At 45.9% G+C, this 22,539-nt stretch overlaps 2 protein-coding genes across 2 annotated transcripts in view; one reads left to right on the forward strand and one right to left on the reverse strand.

Moving 5' to 3' along the window:
- The window catches only part of TMEM183A (transmembrane protein 183A), a 604,310-nt gene that overhangs the window by 192,192 nt on the left and 389,579 nt on the right, over positions 1-22,539 (reverse strand). The gene's annotated exons all lie outside the window — the stretch shown is intronic.
- RABIF (RAB interacting factor) lies at positions 933-10,269 on the forward strand. Its single transcript, XM_050764633.1, has 2 exons — positions 933-1,515; positions 9,481-10,269. The coding sequence occupies exons 1-2, from the start codon at positions 1,222-1,224 to the stop codon at positions 9,724-9,726; spliced, it is 540 nt and encodes a 179-aa protein (XP_050620590.1). The 5' UTR covers positions 933-1,221; the 3' UTR covers positions 9,727-10,269.

The following is a 22,539-nucleotide window of genomic DNA, read 5'->3' on the forward strand; positions in this document are numbered from 1 at the left end:
CCAACTTCACAAGTAGTTCATACACTGAAGCTACGATGGAATGTTCTACAGAAAGATCAACATGTAAAACTTAGAGCTCCTTTTTCACTCTTTCCACAATCGTACACTTTCACGTGCTCACATATATACACAGAGATACCCCTAATCTGGTGGTTCATCTTATTTTTTCAAGCTCCCATAATTGGCAACCAGCTACTTAGTCATCTAACCCAGGAAAACCAGCAGTTGCTTTGTGTCACCCCCATCACAACACAGACATCCAGCTAGTTTCTAAGTTCTGTACAATTTTAATTGTTCCGAGTCCATTCCCATATCTTTGTTCCCTCTGCTAGCTTCAGGGCCTTTCTCAGCTAGACTCAAGGTAATAGCCACTGATATCCTTACCTCTACTCTTTTTCCTCTCTTCAATCCTTTCCATTTAGTCATAGGTTGTCTCTCTGAAGCACAGATAGGATCATTACAGTACTTAACATCAGACAGTAAATATCGAACAGTTATTTCTGGCCTAAAATTCCACAGATTCCCATTGTTCATGTTATTAATGTTAAATTCCTTAGCATGACATTACATCCATGGAGCTCTGAGTCCACTCTACCTTCCTGATCTTACCTACCTCTACTACCGCTTCTCCCCAGATGTAATGTGGATCAGCCACAGTGGTCTACTAACCATTCCTAAATTTGTTCTCACCTTTGTTCATATATAATACTATTCTGTCTGAAATAATCTTGCCTTCCTGACAATCCTAGTTAATGAAGAGCAGCGGCTTTAGAGTTGTGCTGCAACCTTTCTGATCTTTACCTTTCTCATTTCCTGCACAAGAGTGCCGATTCCGTAAGGAAACTGTGATGATGTGGTAAGTTTCTAAAGGCGCTTTGACATTTTGCCGCATAGTAAATGGTCACAATGAGTAGAAGAGACCAGCAATTAAAGCTTCCATGCATCTTTTTCCAATACCGAAAAGATACATGCCCCTCTAAGTAGTTTAAGAAGCTAGTGTGGCTAAAACTTGATGGGAAGTCCGACCCAGATTACCTTCACATTGCCTCCAATAATGTCCCCATTCAGGAGACTAAATTCAGATCTCAGAAAACTAAACAGGTCAACAGGTTTTAATATTAAGTGAAGCCCAGTGGCCAGGTGGGTATGGAGATATGTCACTGGTCCCAAGAAGTGTCCCTGTCACAAAGCCTGCCGACACCTAACCACTCAGGTTAGGCAATGAATGAAGGCGCTTGCGCAGTAGAATCCAGAGCGGGGAAGCGGGCGCCTGCGCAGAGACGTGGTGACCGTCCGCTTCACGCCAAGCCGCGCCAGCGCAGTGAAGAACGAGCCAGCAGAAACAGCGCCTGCGCAGCCGTGGCTGAGGAGCTTGTGGCGGCAGCGGCAATGGAACCAGCGGAGCAGCTGAGCGAGTTAGTGTCAGCCGAGGGCCGAAACCGGAAGGCGGTGCTGTGCCAGCGTTGCGGCTCCCGGGTGCTGCAGCCAGGGACCGCTCTCTTCTCTCGCCGACAGGTAGGGAGGCAGGTTGGAGGCCGTTTACACCCGCAGTCTCCCGGACGAGCTGCCACGGGCAGTATCTGAATCCCGGCTCCTCAATTTCCGGAGACCGCGCCCTCCTCGCGCGGCCTTAAGCCCCGCCCCTCGGGCCTCCGCTCGGCGAGGCTCCGCCCCTGGGGCCGCCAGAGGCCAGGGAGGGAACGTGGTCCCGCCCCGGCGTCTTTTGCCGCGGGAACCCTTCCCTGGGCCACCCGGCCCTTCGCCCCTGGAGCGGCTTCGAGCGCGGGCCGTGCGCTCCGCCGCCGTCCAGGGCCGCTGCTCCGCGGGCGCGTGGAAGGGAGGCGCCCCATTCCGGCTTCCGGAGCTCCCGCCGGCTTGCAGGAGACCCGGCAGGTACCTGTCGGCCGCGGCTCACCGCGAGTGTGGCCGGGTTCCTGTCCCACTTCATACTCCACCCGCCAGTCCTGAATTCACCATCTTATTTATGACAGGCACCTGTCTGCTCCACAGAGGAGCCCCAGAAACAACTGGTGTAGGGGACGCGGCAAAATAACCCTGGTAACCAATCCACTTTACCGAGGCACTGGAAGCCTCTGGTTTTCCAGATGAATCATATTTGAAGTGCTTAGATCCCTGACGTCCTGGAAGTAAATTTCGAAGAAAAACTATTTCCCGTCAGTTTAGGGATTTTAATATCCTTCCTACCACCATCATCGCAAGTGAGAACGTTGAAAAAAAATTTTATTTCGGTAAACTTTGTGTTGAAGTGCAAATATGTTATTTCAACCATAGGAACATCCTATCATTCAAAATTATTTCTAAAAATATGCAGACCATTTTATTATTCCATGTGGTTGAACAGATCGTGAAGTGTAAAGTCTAGTAGAAGAGCAAGAAGCACCCATTCCTCCAAAACAGCCTTCCATCAAAGGAGGAAAAAAAGGAATCTATGTTGTTTTGTAGGTATTTTGATGACTTTTGATCTAGAGATTGGTGGAGGTCCCGGGGTTCTTTTAAGGCTTCCAAGGTTTGGGAGTTAGAGTTCTCAATTAATTTTACGAAGTTAGTAGCGTTATGGAGTCAATGGAAAGAACATGGATCTTGGAATTAAAACATACATGGAATTGAGTCCTGACTTTACCATTCATTAACATTCAAAGAGTTAGGCTGGGCGCGGCATGCCTGTAATCCCAGCACTTTGGGAGGCTTAGGCGGGCGGAACACCTGAGGGCAGGAGTGCGAGACCAGCCTGACCAACATGGCAAAATCCCATCTCTACTAAAAAAAATACAAAAATTAGCTGGGCGTGGTGGCACACGCCTGGAATCCCAGCTACTCGGGAGGCTGAGGCAGGAGAATCGCTTGAACCTGGGAGCCGAGATTGAGTCACTGCACTCCAGCCTGGGCGACAGAGAGAGACTCCATCTCAAAAAAAAAAAAAAAAAAAGTTAACCTCCATAAGATGCAGGTTGCTTATTGTGTAAAAGAGGGGTGTGCAGTCTTTTGGCTTCCCTGAGCCATATTGGAAGGTTTGTCTTGGGCCACACAAAATATACTAACGATAGCTGATGAGCTAAAAAAAAAAATTGCAAAAAAAAAATCTCGTGATGTTTTAAGAAAGTTTCCAAATTTGTGTTGGCCGCATTCAAAGCCGTTCTGAGCCGTATGCCGGCCGCGGGTTGGACAAGCTTGTTGTAAAATGAAGATGATGATAGATGGAAGAATTTATATAAAAGCACTTAGCACTGTGCCTAGTATGTAGTATGTATAGGTTAATTCCCATCTTTTCCATGGCAAGGTTTTGTCTAAATTTATCAACTGACATAAATTAAGAGACTTCTAAATGGAGTTTATAGTTTGTTTTAAAATTCTTCATTTTTTTTTCTTAAAAACAAAAAACAAAAAACATAGCCCACGCCTGTAATCCCAGCTCTTTGGGAAGCTGAGTTGGGCGGATCACTTGAAGTCAGGAGTTCAACACTGGCTTGGCGGACATGGTGAAATCCCAGCTCTACTAAAAATACAAAAATTATCTGGGCGTGTTGGTGGGCACCTGTAATCCCAGCTACTCGGGAGGCTGAGGCACAAGAATCGCTTGAACCCAGGAGGCAGAGGTTGCAGTAGGCCAAGATTGCACCACTGCACTCCAGCCTGGGTGACAGAGCAAGAGTCCATCTCAAAAAACAAAACAACAACCACCACCAAAAAAAAAAAAAAAAAAAACAGAAAAAACATAGACGCACTCACTGTATTGGTCTCCAACTCCTGGGCTCAAGTGATTCATCCACCTTGGCCTCCCAAAGTGGTGGGATTACAAGTATGAGCCACCGGGCCTGGCCAGGATCTTTCTTTTGTTTTGTTTTGTTTTGTTTTTGAGAGGAGTCTCATTCTTGTCTAGGCTGGAGTGTAGTGGCACGATCTCAGCTCACTGCAACCTCTGCCTCCCGGGTTCAAGTGATTGTCCTACCTCAGCTTCCCAAGTAGCTGGGATTACAGGTGCATGCCACCATGCCCAGCTAATTTTTGTGTTTTTAGTAGAGATGGGGTTTCAGCATGTAGGCCAGGTGAGCTGCTGCGCCCCACAGGACCTACCTTCTGCCCTGCCCTCCCTTCCCGTCCCCCTCCCCTCCCGTCCTCTCCCTTGCCCTCCCCTCCGTTCCCCCCTTCCTTTCTCCCCTTCCCTTCTCCCCTCCTCTTCCCTCCTCCCCTCCTCTTCCCTCCCCATTCCCTGTTGTGCTCCGTCACAAGTATGGCTCACTGCAGCTTCCAACCAGCCAAAATTCTTAATTCTTGTTTGATACTATTTTAAACTGATCTGCCAAAAACTGTGTGAGCAAATTAAATTATATATGTTACATTTATTTTTGTTTCTCAACTAACACAGTGGCCCCTATTCTAGAAAGAGGCCTAAGAATTTTCTTTAATGCATTTTGTGTGTTTTAAAATGTTTTCCCTCTTTTAAAAACGCAAAAAGGTGTTTTTTTGTTGTTGTTGTGTTTTTTAACAATGGCTTTAGTATTTCTGGAAATTTCCTATTTCTTGAGAAAGAATTGTTGGAAGAATCCTATCCCTTTTTCTGGACTCGAACAACTCAGCTGTAATCCAACCCAGTGTTCTCCTTACTCTCAGTCCTAATTGTTTTCTCCTTTCTTTTCTCAAATACTAATTTCAGCAAAAATATAACTTCTAGGACGTGATGTAAATAGAAAGTAGAAAATTTCATGGAAGATTCTAACCAGTTATTTATTAGTCCTTTCCCTGCTCTGTGTCACACATTTTAAGGTGGGGAAAAACAGTTCCATCCTTAGAACAGGCAGCTTCTGAGATGCCGAGCTCCTTAACTAAAGCTTTGGGGTAAACCCCGTAAAGGTTTGGGGTAGCTCTTTTTTTTGTCATCACTGTGACATATTGCAGATAAACCACCATTAGGGCAATTACAGCAGGGCTGTTAATCATCTCCGCAGGTGTTAAAGGAGCACTCTCAGCCCTTAAGCCTGGAGAAAGGTATGCACGGAGTCTGGTTAGAGGTGGCCTACAGCTTTCTCTCTCACTCCACACAGTGGAATAGCCTAGTAGCCTGCAGATGGGAACAATTGGAGAACTAGACTGCCAGTCCTACCTTTGAGGTGATCCAGGGCCTAGCACTTACTGTATCTTATGTTCCAGAGTACTTTAGTCTAAAGCAGTATGTTTCTCGATTCCTCCCACACTCTCCAGAGGACATTTAGCAATATCTGGAGACATTTTTGGTTGTCAGAATGAGGGAGGTGTGCTACTGGCATCTAGTGGGTAGAAGCCAGGGATGCTGTCTTACTCCGTCTCAAACAAAACAAAAAAACAAAAAAAAGGCTGGAGTGCAGTGGCACGATCTCTGCTCACCTAATCTCTGTCTCCCGGGTTCAAGCAATTCTCCAGCCTCAGCCTCCCAAGTAGCTGGGATTACAGGTGCCCCCACCATGCCCAGCTAATGTTTTGCATTTTTTAATAGAGATGGGGGTTTCACCATGTTGGCCAGGCTGGTCTTGAACTCCTGACCTCAGATGATCCGGCCACCTTGGCCTCCCAAAGTGCTGGGATTACAGGTGTGAGCCACTGTGCCCAACCCAAACAGTGATATATTTTGCTCAGGAGTTTAGGGTTCGACTGGGTTTAGCCAGGCAGTTCTCACTGGGGGTCTCTGATGTGATGGCAGTCAGAAAGGTCATTCCGTCACGCGTCTGCCTGTGGGCTGGGAGGGCTCACACACCTGAGCACTGGAACAGGATTTGGGGCCACCTCTGTCCCTACATGGACCCCCCCTCCAGCCTGATCTCTACATGGCACCCTCAGGATAGCCGGACTTACGACACAGTGACTGAAGGCTCCCAGCACAAGTGTCCCATGAGAAATGGCAAAAGTTGCATGCCATTTTCTAACCAGCCTGTCACTACCACCACATACATTCATCAAGCAATCACCATGGCCTGCCCAGACCAAAGGAGAGGGGTATGGACTCCACTCTAGGTGGAAGGATTATCAGAGAATTTTCGGATGTGTTTTGAAACCACCACAAGTAACTCCCAGAAGGGGAAAAATTACAAAAAAGTTAACAGAAGTGTACTCTGTATTGTAACAGTTTTTATTCTCATCTATATTATAGCATGCTTGCCAAGTTTTCTATAATGAAAATGTATTTTTACAATGAGAAAGGTAGTATTTTGTTTTTAAAAGGGTGCTGTTAGTAGTATATCAGCAGTCTCACTGAGTTGTGGTGTTCAGTCTGTTTCTAAAGAGGCTGTCCAGGATTCGCTGGGGTCCTGACAGAACAAAGGTAACCCATCTGGTTAGGGATCTCACTGGCAACTTCACACCAAGTTGAGTTTGCCTCAAATCACTAATTTTTTTGTTGCCACTCCCAGTAGCCTATGCAGAAAGCCTCATTATATGCCAGGTGTTATAGCTATCTCCTGGCCCTAGCAGTTGTCCTTGGCATTGCAGTAAATAGGTTGAGATCCAGGCAGAGATGCACATACATATGCATATATATGGATATACTCTTGTGGGCCTGACTGAGAGGGTCTAAGTTGAAATGGGAATGTTGAGGAATAGAGCAAACAGGACCCAATATGATGTCTTGAATGGATTGTTAATTATGGTAGTACTTTTAAATTACAGATCAAAGGAGAGACAACTGGACAGGTGACGCTTTGTGCCACAAGTGGGAACTGAGAGAGGGAAGGTGGTGGTCTTTTGTCGGGCACCTCCTGAACACTCATGCTTTAGTCAGTTTTCCTTTTGTTTTGTTGGACACATCAAATTCTTGGTTGATTGGTTAGATGTCTTAACTAGTCCACTGAAGTTTACTCCGTCTATGTGAAGATGTGTGAGATTTCATTCCTACAGTAGAGGGGATAAGACAGAAATATATATAGTAAAATTGAGGCCCACAGAAAGTTACAGATGAGACCAGAATTCAGGTTTCCCGGTTCCTTAATTTTGATTCCTAACTCTCTTTGCCTCTACTTGTTCCTGTTTTTGTTTAAGGTAGAACAAAGTGTTAAGGACACCTTGAACATGAGGCATAAAGAATGAGTGGAGTAGCAGTATTACACAGTGGCTTGCACTGTAACCCCAGTTACTTGGGAGACTGAGGCTGGAGGATTGCTTGAGCCCAGGAGTTCAAACCCAGCCTGGGCAATGTGGAGAAACCCCGTCTTTAATTACAAAAAACCAAAAAAGTATATCATGGGGTGGGAAATGGGAAATAAGTGATATGACAGCAGCCGTATGAGGAGCAGAGGAGTAGCAAACTTGGCTGGCATGATATTTTGCAGTAGTCTGGGACAGCTAAGAGTATATACACTATCCATATGGAAGAAATTAAAGCAATTTTGTGTGTGCCAGAGGCCTTCTCCTAATGATTGAGAAGTCATATAGGTTGGAGGGTACAAGCATCCTAGAGCTGATAATTCCAAATTGTAGAACTAGATTTTCCTTTTTATAAGATAAATCTAGTATATCCCTAACAGTGATGGAATAGATCAAAGCTAGATATTCTATGCTCGTTCTCTTAACAAATCATTGAGATCCTGCTGTATACCAGTTGCTATTCTAAGCACTAGAGATCGAGTAATGAACAAGGTAAGCTCCTTGCTTTCCAGGAGCTGATATTCTATTGGAGGTAGACACGTGGTAAATAAGCCAATAAATTAATACAGTAATTTCAGAAAATAAGCAATAAGTAAACAAGTAGGAGTGGCATGATGAAGAGACTTCCAGGGGAAATGAATGTGTTCATTATCTTGATTATGATAATGGTTTCACTGGTATACATGTGCTAAAGTGAAATAAACTGTGCGTTTTACTTTATTACTTTTTGAGACAGGATCTCACTCTGTCACCCAGGTTGGAGTACAGTGGCATGATCGTGGCTCACTGCAATCTCAATCTCCCCGGCTCAAGTGAGCCTCCCACCTCAGCCTCCTGAGTAGCTGGGACTACAGACACTTGCCACCATGCCCAGCTAATTTTTTTTTTTTTTGAGACAGAGTCTCACTCTGTTGCCCAGTCTGGAGAGCAGTGGTGCAATCTCAGCTCACTGCAGCCTCAACAACCTCCTGGGCTCAAGCGATTCTCTTGCCTCAGCCCTGTGAGCAGCTGGGACTACAGGTGTGCACCACCACAGCCAACTAATTTTTGTGTTTTTTGTAGAGATAGGGGTCTCACTACGTTGCCTAGGCTGGTCTTGAACTCCTGAGCTCAGCCGATCCTCCTGCTTCAGCCTCCCAAAGTGCTGGGATTACAGGCATGTACCACTGCGCCCAGCCCTGGCTAATTTTTTCAAATTGCTTTTTGTACAGACTAGGTCTCATTATGTTGCCCAGGCTGATGTGCATTTAAAATATGTGCAGTTCATATGTCAGTTTTACCTCAAGCTATTTTAAAAATATATATAGTGAGCAGTAAGTAAAGCTAATTCAGGTTGTTTGGTTAGATAAGACCTCCTAAGAAGGCTACATTTGAGCTGACTGCCGAGGAGCAGCTAGCCATGCCAAGATCTGAGGGCAGAACAGACTAATGCTGTTTGAGGAAGGCAAGAAAGCCAGTGTGTCTGAAGCATAATGAGCCAGGGAAACTAGGACCATGTGGGGCCCATGTTGAGGACAGCAGTGAGACCGAGTTCCCAGACCACCCAGCTGGTGCCCCTCTTTCATTTCTCTTAAGAATCAGGTTCATTGGCCGGGCGCGGTGGCTCACGCCTGTAATCCCAGCACTTTGGGAGGCCGAGGCGGGCGGATCACAAGGTCAGGAGATCGAGACCACGGTGAAACCCCGTCTCTACTAAAAATACAAAAAATTAGCTGGGCGCGGTGGCAGGCGCCTGTAGTCCCAGCTACTCAGGAGGCTGAGGCAGGAGAATGGCGTAAACCCAGGAGGCGGAGCTTGCAGTGAGCCAAGATCGCGCCACTGCACTCCAGCCTGGGCGACAGAGCGAGACTCGTCTCAAAAAACAAAACAAAAGAATCAGGTTCACGCCTATAATCCCAGCACTTTGGGAGGCCGAGGCAAGCAGGTCACGAGATCAGGAGATCGAGACCATCCTGGCTAACAGTGAAACCCCATGTCTACTAAAAAAAATACAAAAAATTAGCCGGACTTGGTGGCGGGCGCCTGTGGTCCCAGCTAGTCGGGAGGCTGAAGCAGAAGAATGGCGTGAACCCGGGAGGCGGAGGTTGCAGTGAGCTGAGATCACGCCACTGCACTCCAGCCTAGGCGACAGTGGGATAATCTGTCTCAAAAAAGAAAAAAAAAAGAATCAGGGCAGAGACCAGAGGCAAAGAAGAGCCACCCAGCATTATCGTCTACAGCTTAACGAGACGGCTTCTCTTTTTTAGTTTGTCATTCCTGCTAAGGAGCAATGTGAAGTGTACCTAGAATGGGGGTGTTGATGGAACTGGGCCAGTTCAACTGCTGCATTCTTTATGTTCTCTCCCACTGCAGCTTTTCCTTCCCTCCATGAGAAAGAAGCCAGCTCTGTCTGACGGCAGCAATCCTGATGGTGATCTCCTCCAGGAACACTGGCTGGTTGAGGACATGTTCATTTTTGAGAATGTGGGCTTCACCAAGGACGTGGGCAACATCAAGTTTCTGGTCTGCGCAGACTGTGAAATTGGACCAATTGGTTGGCATTGCCTAGATGACAAGAACAGTTTCTATGTGGCCTTGGAACGAGTTTCCCATGAGTAACTGAGGAGAAGGGTACCCAGCTCCACCTCCAAAGATAAACCTGCTCCCCACAAGAACTGGCCTTTAATGTGGTCTAACTGTTCTGCTGCCTCCTTCTCTGTGCTAATATAAATACTGAGTACCAGCATGTCCACTTGAACATGCAGAGGGTTAATCCTGCTTCCTAAAGCCTCACGTACATGCCTCCTGCCTAGTTCACTTTGCGTCACATTTCCTAAGCTCCTTTTTCCCCCAGTTTTGGGACACTGCTTACCTCCACAAATCTCATCTCTTCCCTCGCATTCTGTCTAGGCTCTGTTTTGCCCAGGGGCTCCCTCTTTTTCTTGCTCTAGAAGAGCAGTATTCAACCGTTTAGCTATGACGACACGTAACAAAAGATGCTTATGTACTAATAGTTGAAAGTCTGCCTTTTTCTCATTCAAGAAGGCATACAAATATCTGAGAGTGACTTTGTTGTATAGCTACCCTTGTGATCTACAGTAATTTAATCAAACTAAAAGTAAAGCATTTACAAAACTCAGTATTTAAACCACTAACCAGAAACATTACTTGGGATGCATCTCCAGTACCATGTTTGAGCGCCTCTGCTCTAGATTGAGAATGACATTTTATTGTGAAGATGGGTGTGGTCCCTCTTCCTTTGAAATCTTACTGTTTCTTTTTATATTAACTCCCCACTGCTACAGCCTAGAAGGTGAGAAGCAGATTTTTAACCCCATCTGGCAGCCAGAGGAAAACCCAGCCCTGGCTGTTTACCCAGGCTCTCTTGGAATGAGAGTGGAGGGTGTAGGATATGAGGGTTAGGCCTTTGCCAGATTACACACAAGTTTATAATTCGCTTTATCTGGACGGGTAACTTTCTGCCTTTGTTCACAGGCAAGAACTTCTTTAATGGATAGTATCATTTACTGAACCTACTAGGCATGGTCCTCATGGAGTTTTGGTTCAACTGGAATCTCTGTGCCAACCCAGGATACAAACTTCCATCCAGATGCCTCTATTTCCATAGCTCCAGGGCTGCTCCAACCCAGTTTGATATCAGCAGACTTGTTTAAGCCTTCAACTTGATTTCCAATTATTCCATCATTTCTATTCTGAAATGACTCACCGTCATAGAAGGAAGTTTATTATATAACCAAGGTTTCAGGTATCTTCCTGTCACCACCTCTACCATTCAGGAGGCCTAAACTTGAAATAAGTACTAAATAGAAACCTTACCATCTGAAGTCTCTTCCGTTGTTTTCTTTTTTTTTTTTTTTTTTTTTTTTTTTTTTTTTTTTTTGAGACGGAGTCATGCTCTGTCACCCAGGCTGGAGTGCAGTGGCCGGATCTCAGCTCACTGCAAGCTCCGCCTCCCGGGTACACGCCATTCTCCTGCCTCAGCCTCCCAAGTAGCTGGGACTACAGGCGCCTGCCACTTCGCCCGGCTAGTTTTTTGTATTTTTTAGTAGAGACGGGGTTTCACCGTGTTAGCCAGGATGGTCTCGATCTCCTGACCTCATGATCCGCCCGTCTCGGCCTCCCAAAGTGCTGGGATTACAGGCTTGAGCCACCGCGCCCGGCCTCTTCCGTTGTTTTCTAGTTGCTTCCTCCTTCCTTTACCCCCAGACTTTCTAAGGGCTCCCCCGCTGCAGTGAAAGCTGGCCTTGGGCACACTTTTGCAACCAACCTACTCCCCTGGAAAGGTGGCTTCCTCCTCCAATCAGCCTGAATGAGCTTCAGTAAGCAAGCAATTGAGAGAACTGTGTTTTTCCAACAAACGGTCACATGTCCATTGTTATGGCATCTAAAGAAAAACAAAGTTATCCACTCAAGTCAGGAGCATAACCCAAGTAGATGCCTCTAGAGGCACATGGCCCCTCACATCACAAGCCAGAACCTAAGCTAAGCATATTTTAAATGAGTTTGAGACTAGCCTGGGCAACATAGTGAGACCCCATCTCTATTTAAAAAATGAACAAAATTACCTGGGCATGGTGGTGTATACCTGTAGTCCCTGCTCCTTGGGATGCTAAGGTGGGAAGATCACTTGAGCCCCAGAGATGGTGGCTGCAGTAAGCCAAGATCACACCACTGCACTCCAGCCTGGGCAACAGAGTGAGACCCTGTCTCAAACAACAACCACAAATACATACATATATATATAGCGACTTGAATAGGAAACCATAGTATTTCATTGTTTTAATTTGCATTTATTTTATTTTTAGTGAAACTTTTATGTACGTATCGGTCATTTCTGTTTCCTTTTTTGAAAACTGCCAAATGTTGCCCTAGTAGCCAAAACTACCAAGTTGCTATTCTGCCTTTTCAGTTTGATCTGAAAGAAATAAAGGCATTTAAGCAATGGAAATTAGATTTCTGCATGTCCTTGGAAAGAATATATAAATTGAAAAAACAGAGGAGAGCTGAAACCTGAACCTTGGGGTTTAGCTTAAGGTCAGCCAACTGATTATCTAGTCTCCTATAAAATGCCAATGTCATTTCTTCATTTCCCTCACACATAGTAGGCTCTCAGTGCATACTTGTGAATCAGCTGCTATTTGCTGTAGGTAGATAGAGGCAACCTGTGCTTTCTACTCCTAGTATAGAAACCTCTGTTTTCTATTGGGGAGAGCAGTTGATTTTGCGAAGGTCTGATTGTTTCCACATAAGCATCTGTTGTTTTACAAAAACACAGAATGAAAGATGGGCAATGGTGCACCGACATTTCACAAATTGTATATGAGGCTGCACATGTAACTAAGTAGCTATGAGGACTTCTGCTTCTGGTAATGGTGGATAGGTCCTTTGGACTGACCAGCTCACTGGTTAACTAGAAAGGCTGGACAAAATACTTCAGAATCTTGGTTTGAAGGCACCAAGAGAGCCAACATGACTTTGAAGAATTGCTAAACGAGGATGGCAGAGGAGATGGGAACCCTGGGAGGTGGGCTTGGTGTGATGGGCCACCGTTCTCTTGGGAGCATTTGCCAAACTTGGAGGCGAATCAGAGGCTTAGCAGTGATTTTAGCAGCCTTTCAGAAGTAGGGGACAGGGCCTGTGAAAGGGGGATGGACTTGGTGGTGTCCCTCACTTTTGGTGTTTTTTCTTTTTTTTTTTTTTTTTTTTTTTTTTTTTTTGAGATGGAGTCTCGCTCTGTCCCCCAGGCTGGAGTACAGTGGCGCGATCTCGGCTCACTGCAAGCTCCGCCTCCCGGGTTCACGTCATTCTCCTGCCTCAGTCTCCCAAGTAGCTGGGACTACAGGTGCCCACCACCACGCCCGGCTAATTTTTTTTTGTATTTTTAGTAGAGACGGGGTTTCACCATGGTCTCGATCTCCTGACCTTGTGATCCGCCCGCCTCAGCCTCCCAAAGTGCTGGGATTACAGGCGTGAGCCACCGCGCCCGGCCATCCCTCACTTTTGGTTGAAGCCCTCAGTCTTTTGCACCCCAGGAATAAGGGTGAGGCAGTGTAGGAAACAGGCTCTCAGGACTGCAGCCAAGCTTCTGATTATGGATCTTAATCTTTGAAATTAGATTAAGGTGATCCCAGAGTGGTAGTTTGCCCAAACTCTTTGGATAAGCAAACAAAAACCCTCTCTAGAGGATATTATTATCCTAAACTTCAGATTATTTCTACAATTTTGTTAATACAATATCCTGAGTACAACAAGATGTAAGCAGGCATGTGAGACAAGATAGCAGGCCCATAGTAGCTAGAGATATTGGTGCTATCAAAGAGACTAAAATAACTGCTTACCATCTTCAAGGAGAGACACCAGTTTGGGAATTTCAGCAGCTACGTGGACATGCTTTTTTTTCTAAAGTGAATTCTAGAATTTGTAAGAATCCAATAATCAAAATTAAGAATACAGTGGAAACTTGGCCAGTCATGGTAGTTCACGCCTGTAATCCCAGCACTTTGGGAGGCCAAGGCCAGCGGATCACAAGTTCAGGAATTCAAGACCAGCCTAGCCAACGTGGTGAAACCCTGTCTCTACTAAAAATACAAAAATTAGCCAGGTATGGTGGTGCACGCCTGTAATCCCAGCTACTTAGAAGGCTGAGGTGGGAGAATCACTTGAACCCAGGAAGCAGAGGTTGCAGTGAACTGAGATTGCGCCACTGTACTCCAGCCTGGGACAGGGAGAGATTCCATCGCAAAAAAAGAAAGAATACAGTGGAACCAGCAGGGGCAACATAGTGAGAGTCTGTCTCTACAAATAAATAAATAAAATAGCTGGGTGTGGCGGCACCTGCCTGTAGTCCCAGCTGGTTTCGAGGGTGAGGTGGGAGGATCACTTGAGCCCAGGAGTTAGAAGCTTCAGTGAGCTATGATGATGACACTATACTCAAGCCAGGGCAAAAGTGAGCCCGCCTGTTAATTTCAAGTTCACTGGAACGTTTTAACAGCAGCTTAGGCACAACTGAGGAGAGAACTAGAAAATTAGGGGCTAGATAGTTAACTAACAGTAGATGTGTAAGACCACAACACAAAACCTTATATGACATTACTAAGAGAAAGTAAAAGAAATTCATGAGGCCAGGAGACTACAGCCCACAGGCCAAATTCATTCAGCCAGTACCTATTGAGGCTCAGAAACTTTCAAGCTAAAAATAGTTTTTACTTTTTTTTAAGACGGTCTTACTCTGTTGCCTAGCCTGGAGTACAATGGCACAATCACAGATCACTGCAGCTTCAGCCTCCCAGGCTCAGGTGAGCTTCCCACCCCAGCCTCCTGAGTAGCTAGGAACACGGGTACGTGCCAGTGCACCCGGCTAATTTTATTTTTGGTAGAGACAGGGTTTTGCCATGTTGCCCAGGCTGGCCTCAAATTCCTGGGCTCAAGCGATCCTCCCACCTTGGACTCCCGAAGTGCTGGAATTACAGGTGTGAGCCACCGCACCTGGCCGGTTTTTATGTTTTGTAAATGGTTATATAAATATATAATATCTCCAATTCTGCCTCAGCCCACAAAGCTTAGAATACTTATCTAACCCTTTAAGAAAAAAGTTTGTTACCTCCTAATATTGTTAACAATCTCAACTTCAAACTGATATATAAATTCAGTAAATCCCAAAAACTCAACAAGTTTATGTGTGTGAAATTCAACAAACTGATTGTAAGAGTTAAATGAAAATGCAGAGGACCAGGAGTAGCCGAGACAGTCATGGAGAAGAACAAGGTGGGAGAATTATTCTATTGGACAGACAGTGTAGCTTGTCACAAGGATAGACAAATAGACTAATGGAACAAAAGAGCTCAGAAGCAGACCTATGCATATATATGGACACTTGATTTATGATAAAGGTAGGAGTAATGATTTGGAGGGGGTATGAGGAGAGCTTCTGCAATGCTGGTAATATTCTATATTTAAAAATCTTGATAGTTGCTATGTAATAAATTGAGCTGTACATCTGTGCACTTTTCTGAACATATATTTTCACAATAAGGTTTTTATTTTTGGGAGGACAGGGCCTCTGTCACCGAGGCTGGAGCGCAATGGCATGATTGTGGTTCACTGCAAGCTTGAACTCCCAGGCTCAAATTATCCTCCTGCCTCTTAGCCTCATGAGTAGCTGGGACTACAGGTGCATGCTACCATGCCCGGCTATTTTTTTTTTTTTTTTAAGAGATGGGGTCTCACTGTGTTCCCCAGGCTGGTCTGGAACTCCTGGCCTCAAGTGATCCTCCTGTCAACCTCCCAAAATGCTGGGATTACAGGTGTGAGCCACTGTGCCTGGCGACAGTAAGATTTTTAAAAGAATGTAAGTAGTGGTTCTATACAAAGCCCACTTTTCTAAACATCAGTTCTTCCCTTCAAAATCAGATAGCATTTCATTTCCATTATCTCCTAAATGTATACATATTTAAAAATTAAACGCCTGACTCTACTTCCTCACTTCTAAGGACGATACATTTCATAAGCATAAGGACTCAGAATAAATATCCTATTTGCCCTTGGTGCATGGCTTGTGTCTGACAAAGTTATAATAGTTCAGTAAATAGTTTTAAAGAGATTTTTTTTTTTTTTTTTTTTGAGACGGAGTCTCGCTCTGTCACCCAGGCTGGAGTGCAGTGGCACCATCTCGGCTCAGTGCAAGCTCCGCCTCATGGGTTCACGCCATTCTCCTGCCTCAGCCTCCTGAGTAGCTGGGACTACAGGCGCCCACTACCACGCCTGGCTAGTGTTTTGCATTTTTAGTAGAGACGGGGTTTCACCATGTTAGCCAGGATGGTCTCGACCTCCTGACCTCATGACCCACCCGCCTCGGCCTCCCAAAGTGCTGGGAATACAGGCGTGAGCCACCGCGCCCGGCCTTTAAAGAGAATTTAAAATAAACTCTGCTGAATACTGTTATCATTTTAATGGGACTAATTTAAAGAAGTTCATGCAGATTTTTCAAAATGGAGCTAAAGGTTAGAGGAAATTATATTTATTTTTTGGTTTACTGCAGCACTTTATTTTTCCTTACACAAATAACAATGGAAAACCAAAATTTGTGGTCATCTCTTTAAAAATTGAGAATTATGTACAAAAAACTTACATAAATTAAAAGAATGAATAAATTTACAGGTGTAAATGCAAACCACTTCTAGCTCAAGACTTAACACTAATAGACCAGCAAGACAGAAATGAAACTGGTTCAGGAGCTCTTGCCAGGCTCTAGAAAAATCCTGGAATGGCTGGGCACAGTGGCTCACCTGAGGTTGGGAGTTTGAGACTAGCCTGACCAACATGGAAAAACCCTGTCTCTACTAAAAACACAAAATTAGCTGGGTGTGGTGGTGCATGCCTGTAATCCCAGCTACTTGGGAGGCTGATGCAGGAGAATAGCTTGAACCTAGGAGGCAGAGGTTGCAGTGAGCTGAGATTGCACCATTGCACTCCAGCGAAACTCCATCTCAGAAAAGAATAAAGAAAAACCCTGGAACACTGAGCTCTGACACATTAGTACCTGCAGACATAAGGAGACTGCAGGTCACACAGACTCACCAACTCACAAACTTCCCTACCACAAGCATGTCCTCATGTCAGCCATGAAGTTACTGAGCCACATGTACTAAGGGTATAAATCAAAGATATGTACAGGGTGTTAAATACCAAGGGAACAGTTGACAAAGTCAAAATTAGCAACAAGTTCTACAATCTGGTGCTGATATACAAGCTTCAAGGACCAGTTTATTTTCAAAGGCTTATTCTGGTTTCTTGAGGCTGGCATGAGGTGTATGCATTTGCCAGGGGCAAATTTATACTTCTACATTAATCCATGAAGCACATGATACGTGTCTGCTTGCAGTCCATTTGGGAGCATTTGCAGTGGGTGATGGAGGGGCTTGACTCATCCTAATCCTGCTTGATGATCCACATCTGCTGGAAGGTGGCCAGGGCGGCCAGGATGGAGCTGCCAGTCCACACAAGGACTTGCACTCAGGGGAGGTGATGATCTTGGAGCTAGGCACCAGGGTGGTGGTCTTCTGCATCTTGTAGGTGATGCCCAGGTACATGGAGGTGTCACCAGACAGCACCACGTTGGCATACAGGTCCTTGCGGATGTGCACATCACACTTTATGGAGTTGAAGGCGGCCTGGTGGATGCCGCAAGATTCCATACCCAGGAAGGAGGGCTGGAGCAGTGCCTTCAGACGCTGGAAACACTTGGACAGCTCCTAGATCTTCTCCAGGGAGGAGGAGGACGCTGTGGTGGCCATCTCTGCAAAGTCCAGGGCGGCACTACACAGCTTCTTGATGGTGCACACAATCTCCCGTTTGGCTGTGGTGGTGAAGCAGTAGCTGGGCTCCCTGAAGATCTCCATGGAGTGGTTGGTCAGGTGCCAGTCATCCAGACGCAGGATGGCATGGGGGAAGGCATAGCCCTTATAGACGGGCACCGTGTGGGTCTCGGCTGTGTATGATAATACCAGTGGTGTGACCAGAGGTGTACAGGGACAGCACAGCCTGGATGGCCATGTACCTCGCTGGGGTGTTGAAGGTCTCAACACAATCCAAGTCATCTCCTTTCTGTTGGCCCTGGGGTTCAGAGGGACCTCGGGCAGCAGCACTGGGTGCTCCTTGGGAGCCGTTTGCAGCTAATTGTAGAAGGTGTGGTGCCAGATCTTCTCCATATCATCCCTGTTGGTGATGATGCGGTGGTCCAGGGGGCAGTTTCAGGGTCAGGATGCTGCACTTGCTCTGGGCCTCATCACCCAGGTAGCAGTCCTTCTGGCCTATGCCCACCATCATGCCCTGGTGCCGGGGATGCCCGATGATGGAGGGGAACATGGCTCAGGGGAAACTGAACCAGCAAAGCCAGCTTTGCATGTGCTGGAGCCATTGTCAGTGACAAGTGCCATGATCTCTTCTTCCAGTGTGATCAGCAGAGGAGCAGGCAGTGGAGTGACGGGAGAACCCAGAGTGTGGGCTGGTGGTGAGTGGGCGAGTTACATTTCTGATACAGGAATAGTGGGGGGCCAGATGTGGCAGTTCACACCTGCAATCCCAGCACTTTGGGAGGCCAAGGCAGGAGAATTGCTTGAGTCCAGGAGCTTGAGGTTACAGTGAGCCAAGATCACACCACTGCACTCCAGCCTGAGTGCCAGAAACTGTCTCAAAAAAAAAAAAAAGATACTGTACTTTTTTTCAATGCTGTTTGAAAAAGACAATGAAAACAGTTATACAGGTTAGTGAAAGAGTATTTCAATGCGGTTTTGACCATGGCTGTGTCTTCAGAGGGTAAGGGAATAAAGATGTTAACCTCAGCAAGTGCTAACCTTTTTTTTTTTTTTTTTTTTTTTTTTTTTTTAAGAAAGAATCTCCCTTTGTGGCCTAGGCTGAGTGCAGTGGCGTGATCTCCACTCACTGCAACCTCCACCTCCCAGGTTCAAGAGATTCTCATGCCTCAGCCTCCTGAGTAGCTGGGCCTATAGGCGTGTGCCACCACGCCCAGCTAATCTGCTAACCATTCAATTATGACCAAGATTTTCTTGTGTTTGGAAAATTAAATTCCTGGAATCTGTAGGTGTCAGAATTTACAGTTAAGTGGCAGGAGTGTCCACCAAATTCACTTGAAGTCAGTTGAAACAGAATGCATTTTGCCTCAGAGAGAAACAATAGATGTTGAGTAGTTTTTAACCTATGACACTAGCCCATATGTGTACCGGAAGCACAGCGCTATAACAAACAATTCTAATGTTGGATGCCAGGAGCAAGGCCTTTGCTGCTGTGAGGGCAGGGTCCCTTCACAATCCAAACGTGGTGAGCCCCAGACAGTCTATTTCAAGTTGGGGATCAGGATAAACTCCGACTTATGTAATGGTAGGGAAACTACTGAGGAGATAGAATGTGGGCTGGGAATACTTACTGCCCCAAGGAGGTAAGAGGAGAGTGAGCAGCTCTGGGTTTATACATCATCCCTTCTCTCCTGTGTCCTGAATGGGCCCTGAAATGAGATGTAAAATAGGGATTGGCTGGAAACTGGGGGTCCTATCCTAGGGAGCAGTTGCCTGAGTCAAAGGGGAAATAAATTTCAAGCTCAGTAAGAAAAGAAAGCTCATATCGACACTCAGCCTGGGCGACTGTTCTAAGGTATTTGTAAGAAATTCCAGACCAAGCGTGGTAGCTCATGCCTGTAATCCCAGCACTTTGGGAGGCTGAAGCAGGTAGATCACCTGAGGTCAGGAGTTCAAGACCAGCCTGGCCAACATGGTGAAACCCCATCTCTGCTAAAAATAGAAAAAAATTAGCCGGACAAGGTGGTGGGTGCCTATAATCCCAGCTACTTGGAAGGCTGAGGCAGGAGAATCACTTGAACCCGGGAGGTGGAGGTTGCACTACAGCCTGGGTGGCAGAGCAAGACTCAGTCTCAAAAAAAAAAAAATTAAAAAAAGAAAAAGAAATTCTACCATTTGAAAGCCAGGTACTGCATGTACAGTCTTGGCACTGGCTCAAGAATAAATCCTGAAACATGATACTGGTCTATCACTGTTTACCTTAATTCTTCACCACTAGGTTAACAGGATATTCTTGTTCCCACAAAAGCCTCTCCAACTTCTTTTGTCCCTCCCTTGCCCAGACAGATGGGTGTTACTTCAATTCACAGTGTCATTTCATTGCTGTGTGGTGGAGGAAGATGGGGAGAATATATAGAGAGAAAGGACACAGGTTTATCAGGATACTTTGGATTGCCTGAAAACTAGAGCTGACTATGGCGTTAGGGAAACAGGAGCATGGAGAGCCAGGGTGACACCATTTTAAAATCAACTCCAGCTTAAAACTAGCAAGGCACATTCCTTGCCAGTCACGACCCATGGCCAGACGACGTTTTGAAGATGTTTTAGTAATGCCTGCAAGAACAAACTTCTGTCGCAGCAGAACGTCCAGCTGTCCAATATTGCATAACAATATATGTTTTAAAAATAGTTATAGTTATGCTTTGACATACTTACTCAAATGTCAAGGATAACTTTTTTTCTTTTTTTCTTTTTTTTTGTGACGGAGTTTGGCTCTTGTCACCCAGGCTGGAGTTCAGTGGCATGATATTAGCTCACTGCAACCTCTTCTGCCCAGGTTCAAGCGATTCTCCTGCCTCAGCCTCCCGAATAGCTCGGAATACAGGTGCCCAAACTGCTGGCATTACAGGCATGAGCCACTGCACCTGGCTGAGATTTTGTTCTTCTTATGCAGTTCAGTGAGTTCTAGATAAAATGGAAACATTAGAGACTCATTTGACACTGAGGAAAAAAATGTGAAAAAGGCTTTTTAAAAACCAAACTTCCGGCCGGGTGTGGTGGCTCACGTCTGTAATCCCAGCACTTCAGGAGGTCAAAGTGGGTAGATCACTTGAAGTCAGGAGTTTGAGACCAGCCTGGCCAACATGGTGAAACCACATCACTACTAAAAATACAAAAATTAGCCGGACATGGTGGTGCATGCCTGTAATCCCAGCTACTCAGGAGGCTGAGGCAGGAGAATTGCTTAAGCCTGGGAGATGGAGGTTGCAGTGAGCCATGATCACACCACTGCATTCCAGCCTGGGCAACAGAGTGAGACTCCATCTCAAAAACAACAACAAACAAACAAACAAACAAAAACCCCCAAAAATCCAAACTTCCCTAAAGATTTTAACAACAATTTTGGTCCACAGCTCTCCTTGGATAACTTGATGGATGTCTGGGTTATATCCATTTAAGAAAAGTTTATGATATGGAAAAACATGTTTCTAGAATTGTGGAATGGTTTTCTCTACAAACTGTTTCTTAAGTTTTCAGATTCACAGACAGGTGAGTGCCCTTTGTGTTCCTTCCCTTCCCTGTGTTGTTCCTTTTCCTGCTGAGCCTTCTGAGCCCCAGGAGTCATGGGATGCTCATGTTCTTTTATATTCACTGAGAACTGGGAGTCAGAGGCCCCTGCCCAGGGTTGTTGGATAAATTGAGGTTCAGAGACATATTTGCCAGCACCTACTAGTTCTCAGTCCCCCTTGTCCCCTTTGTCGGTTGCATATTTGCTGTCTATGCCTCACTAGTGACACACGCCACCCTCGGCTTGTATGCCCTAAACTTACACCTGTCATTTTCCTTCTCGTCTTGATGGTTTTCATTCTTTGGGTTGTTTAATTCAGCATCTCTCTGGGCGGCATTGGAGGGCAAAAGCCTCCTGGGAACTAGTCTTATTGAGAAAAAGAATAATGTTGTCTAATTCAGAAGCTATCTAAGGGTCGATTCAAATTATGGACTTGGAAATGGTTACTTGGACCAGACACGGTGGCTCACGCCTGTAATCCAGCACTTTGGAAGGCTGAGGCGGGCAGATCACCCAAGGTTGGGAGTTCGAGACCAGCTTGACCAACGTGGAGAAACCCCCCTCTACTAAAAATACAAAATTAGCCATGCATGGTGGCGCATACCTGCAATCCCAGCTACTCAGGAGTCTGAGGCAGGAGAATCACTTGAACCCAGGAGGCGGAGGTTGTGGTGAGCCGAAATCATGCCATTGCACTCCAGCTTGGGGAACGAGCAAAACTCCATCTCAAAAAAAAAAAAAAAAAGGTTATTTATGGCTGGGCACAGTGGCTCATGCCTGTAATCTCAATACTTTTGGGAGGCCGAGGCAGGACGATCACCTGAGGTCACAAGTTCGAGACCAGCCTGGTCAACATAGTGAAACGCTGTCCCTACTAAAAACACAACAATTAGCTGAGTGTGGTGGCAGCCCCTCTAATCCCAGCTACTCAGGAGGCTGAGGCAGGAGAATCGCTTGAACCCAGGAGGCAGAGGTTGCAGTGAGCCAAGACCACACCACTGCACTCCAGCCTGGGCAACAGAGCAAGACTCCATCTTGGAAAAAAAAAAGCTGGGCATAGTGGCTCACGCCTGTAATTCCAGCACTTTGGGAGGCCCAGGTGGACGGATCACCTGAGGCTGGGAGTTCAAGACCAGTCTGACCAACATGGAGAAACCCATCTCTACTAAAAATATAAAATTAGCCGGGCGTGGTAGCACATGCCTGTAATCCCAGCTACTAAGGAGGCTGAGGCAGGAGAATCGCTTGAACCTAGGAGGTTGCGGTGACCCAAGATCACGCCATTGCACTCCAGCCTGGGCAACAAGAGCGAAACACCATCTCAAGAAAAGAAAATGGTTACTTATGAAAAAAAGGTAGAAAGAAACCAGTAGGTAGGGGAGAGAGATACTGCCCAAGAAGAAAGTTTTGGAAACGAAGATGTATTTTTGGTAAGGCAAGTTATAAAGAGGATGATTTTATGTAAAAAAAAAAAAAAAGTGGCCAAGCACAGTGGCTCACACCTATAATCCCAGCACTTTGGGAGGCCAAGGC

The sequence above is a fragment of the Macaca thibetana genome, chromosome 1, assembly GCF_024542745.1.
Source record: "Macaca thibetana thibetana isolate TM-01 chromosome 1, ASM2454274v1, whole genome shotgun sequence".
NCBI classification, from domain to species: Eukaryota; Metazoa; Chordata; class Mammalia; order Primates; family Cercopithecidae; genus Macaca; species Macaca thibetana.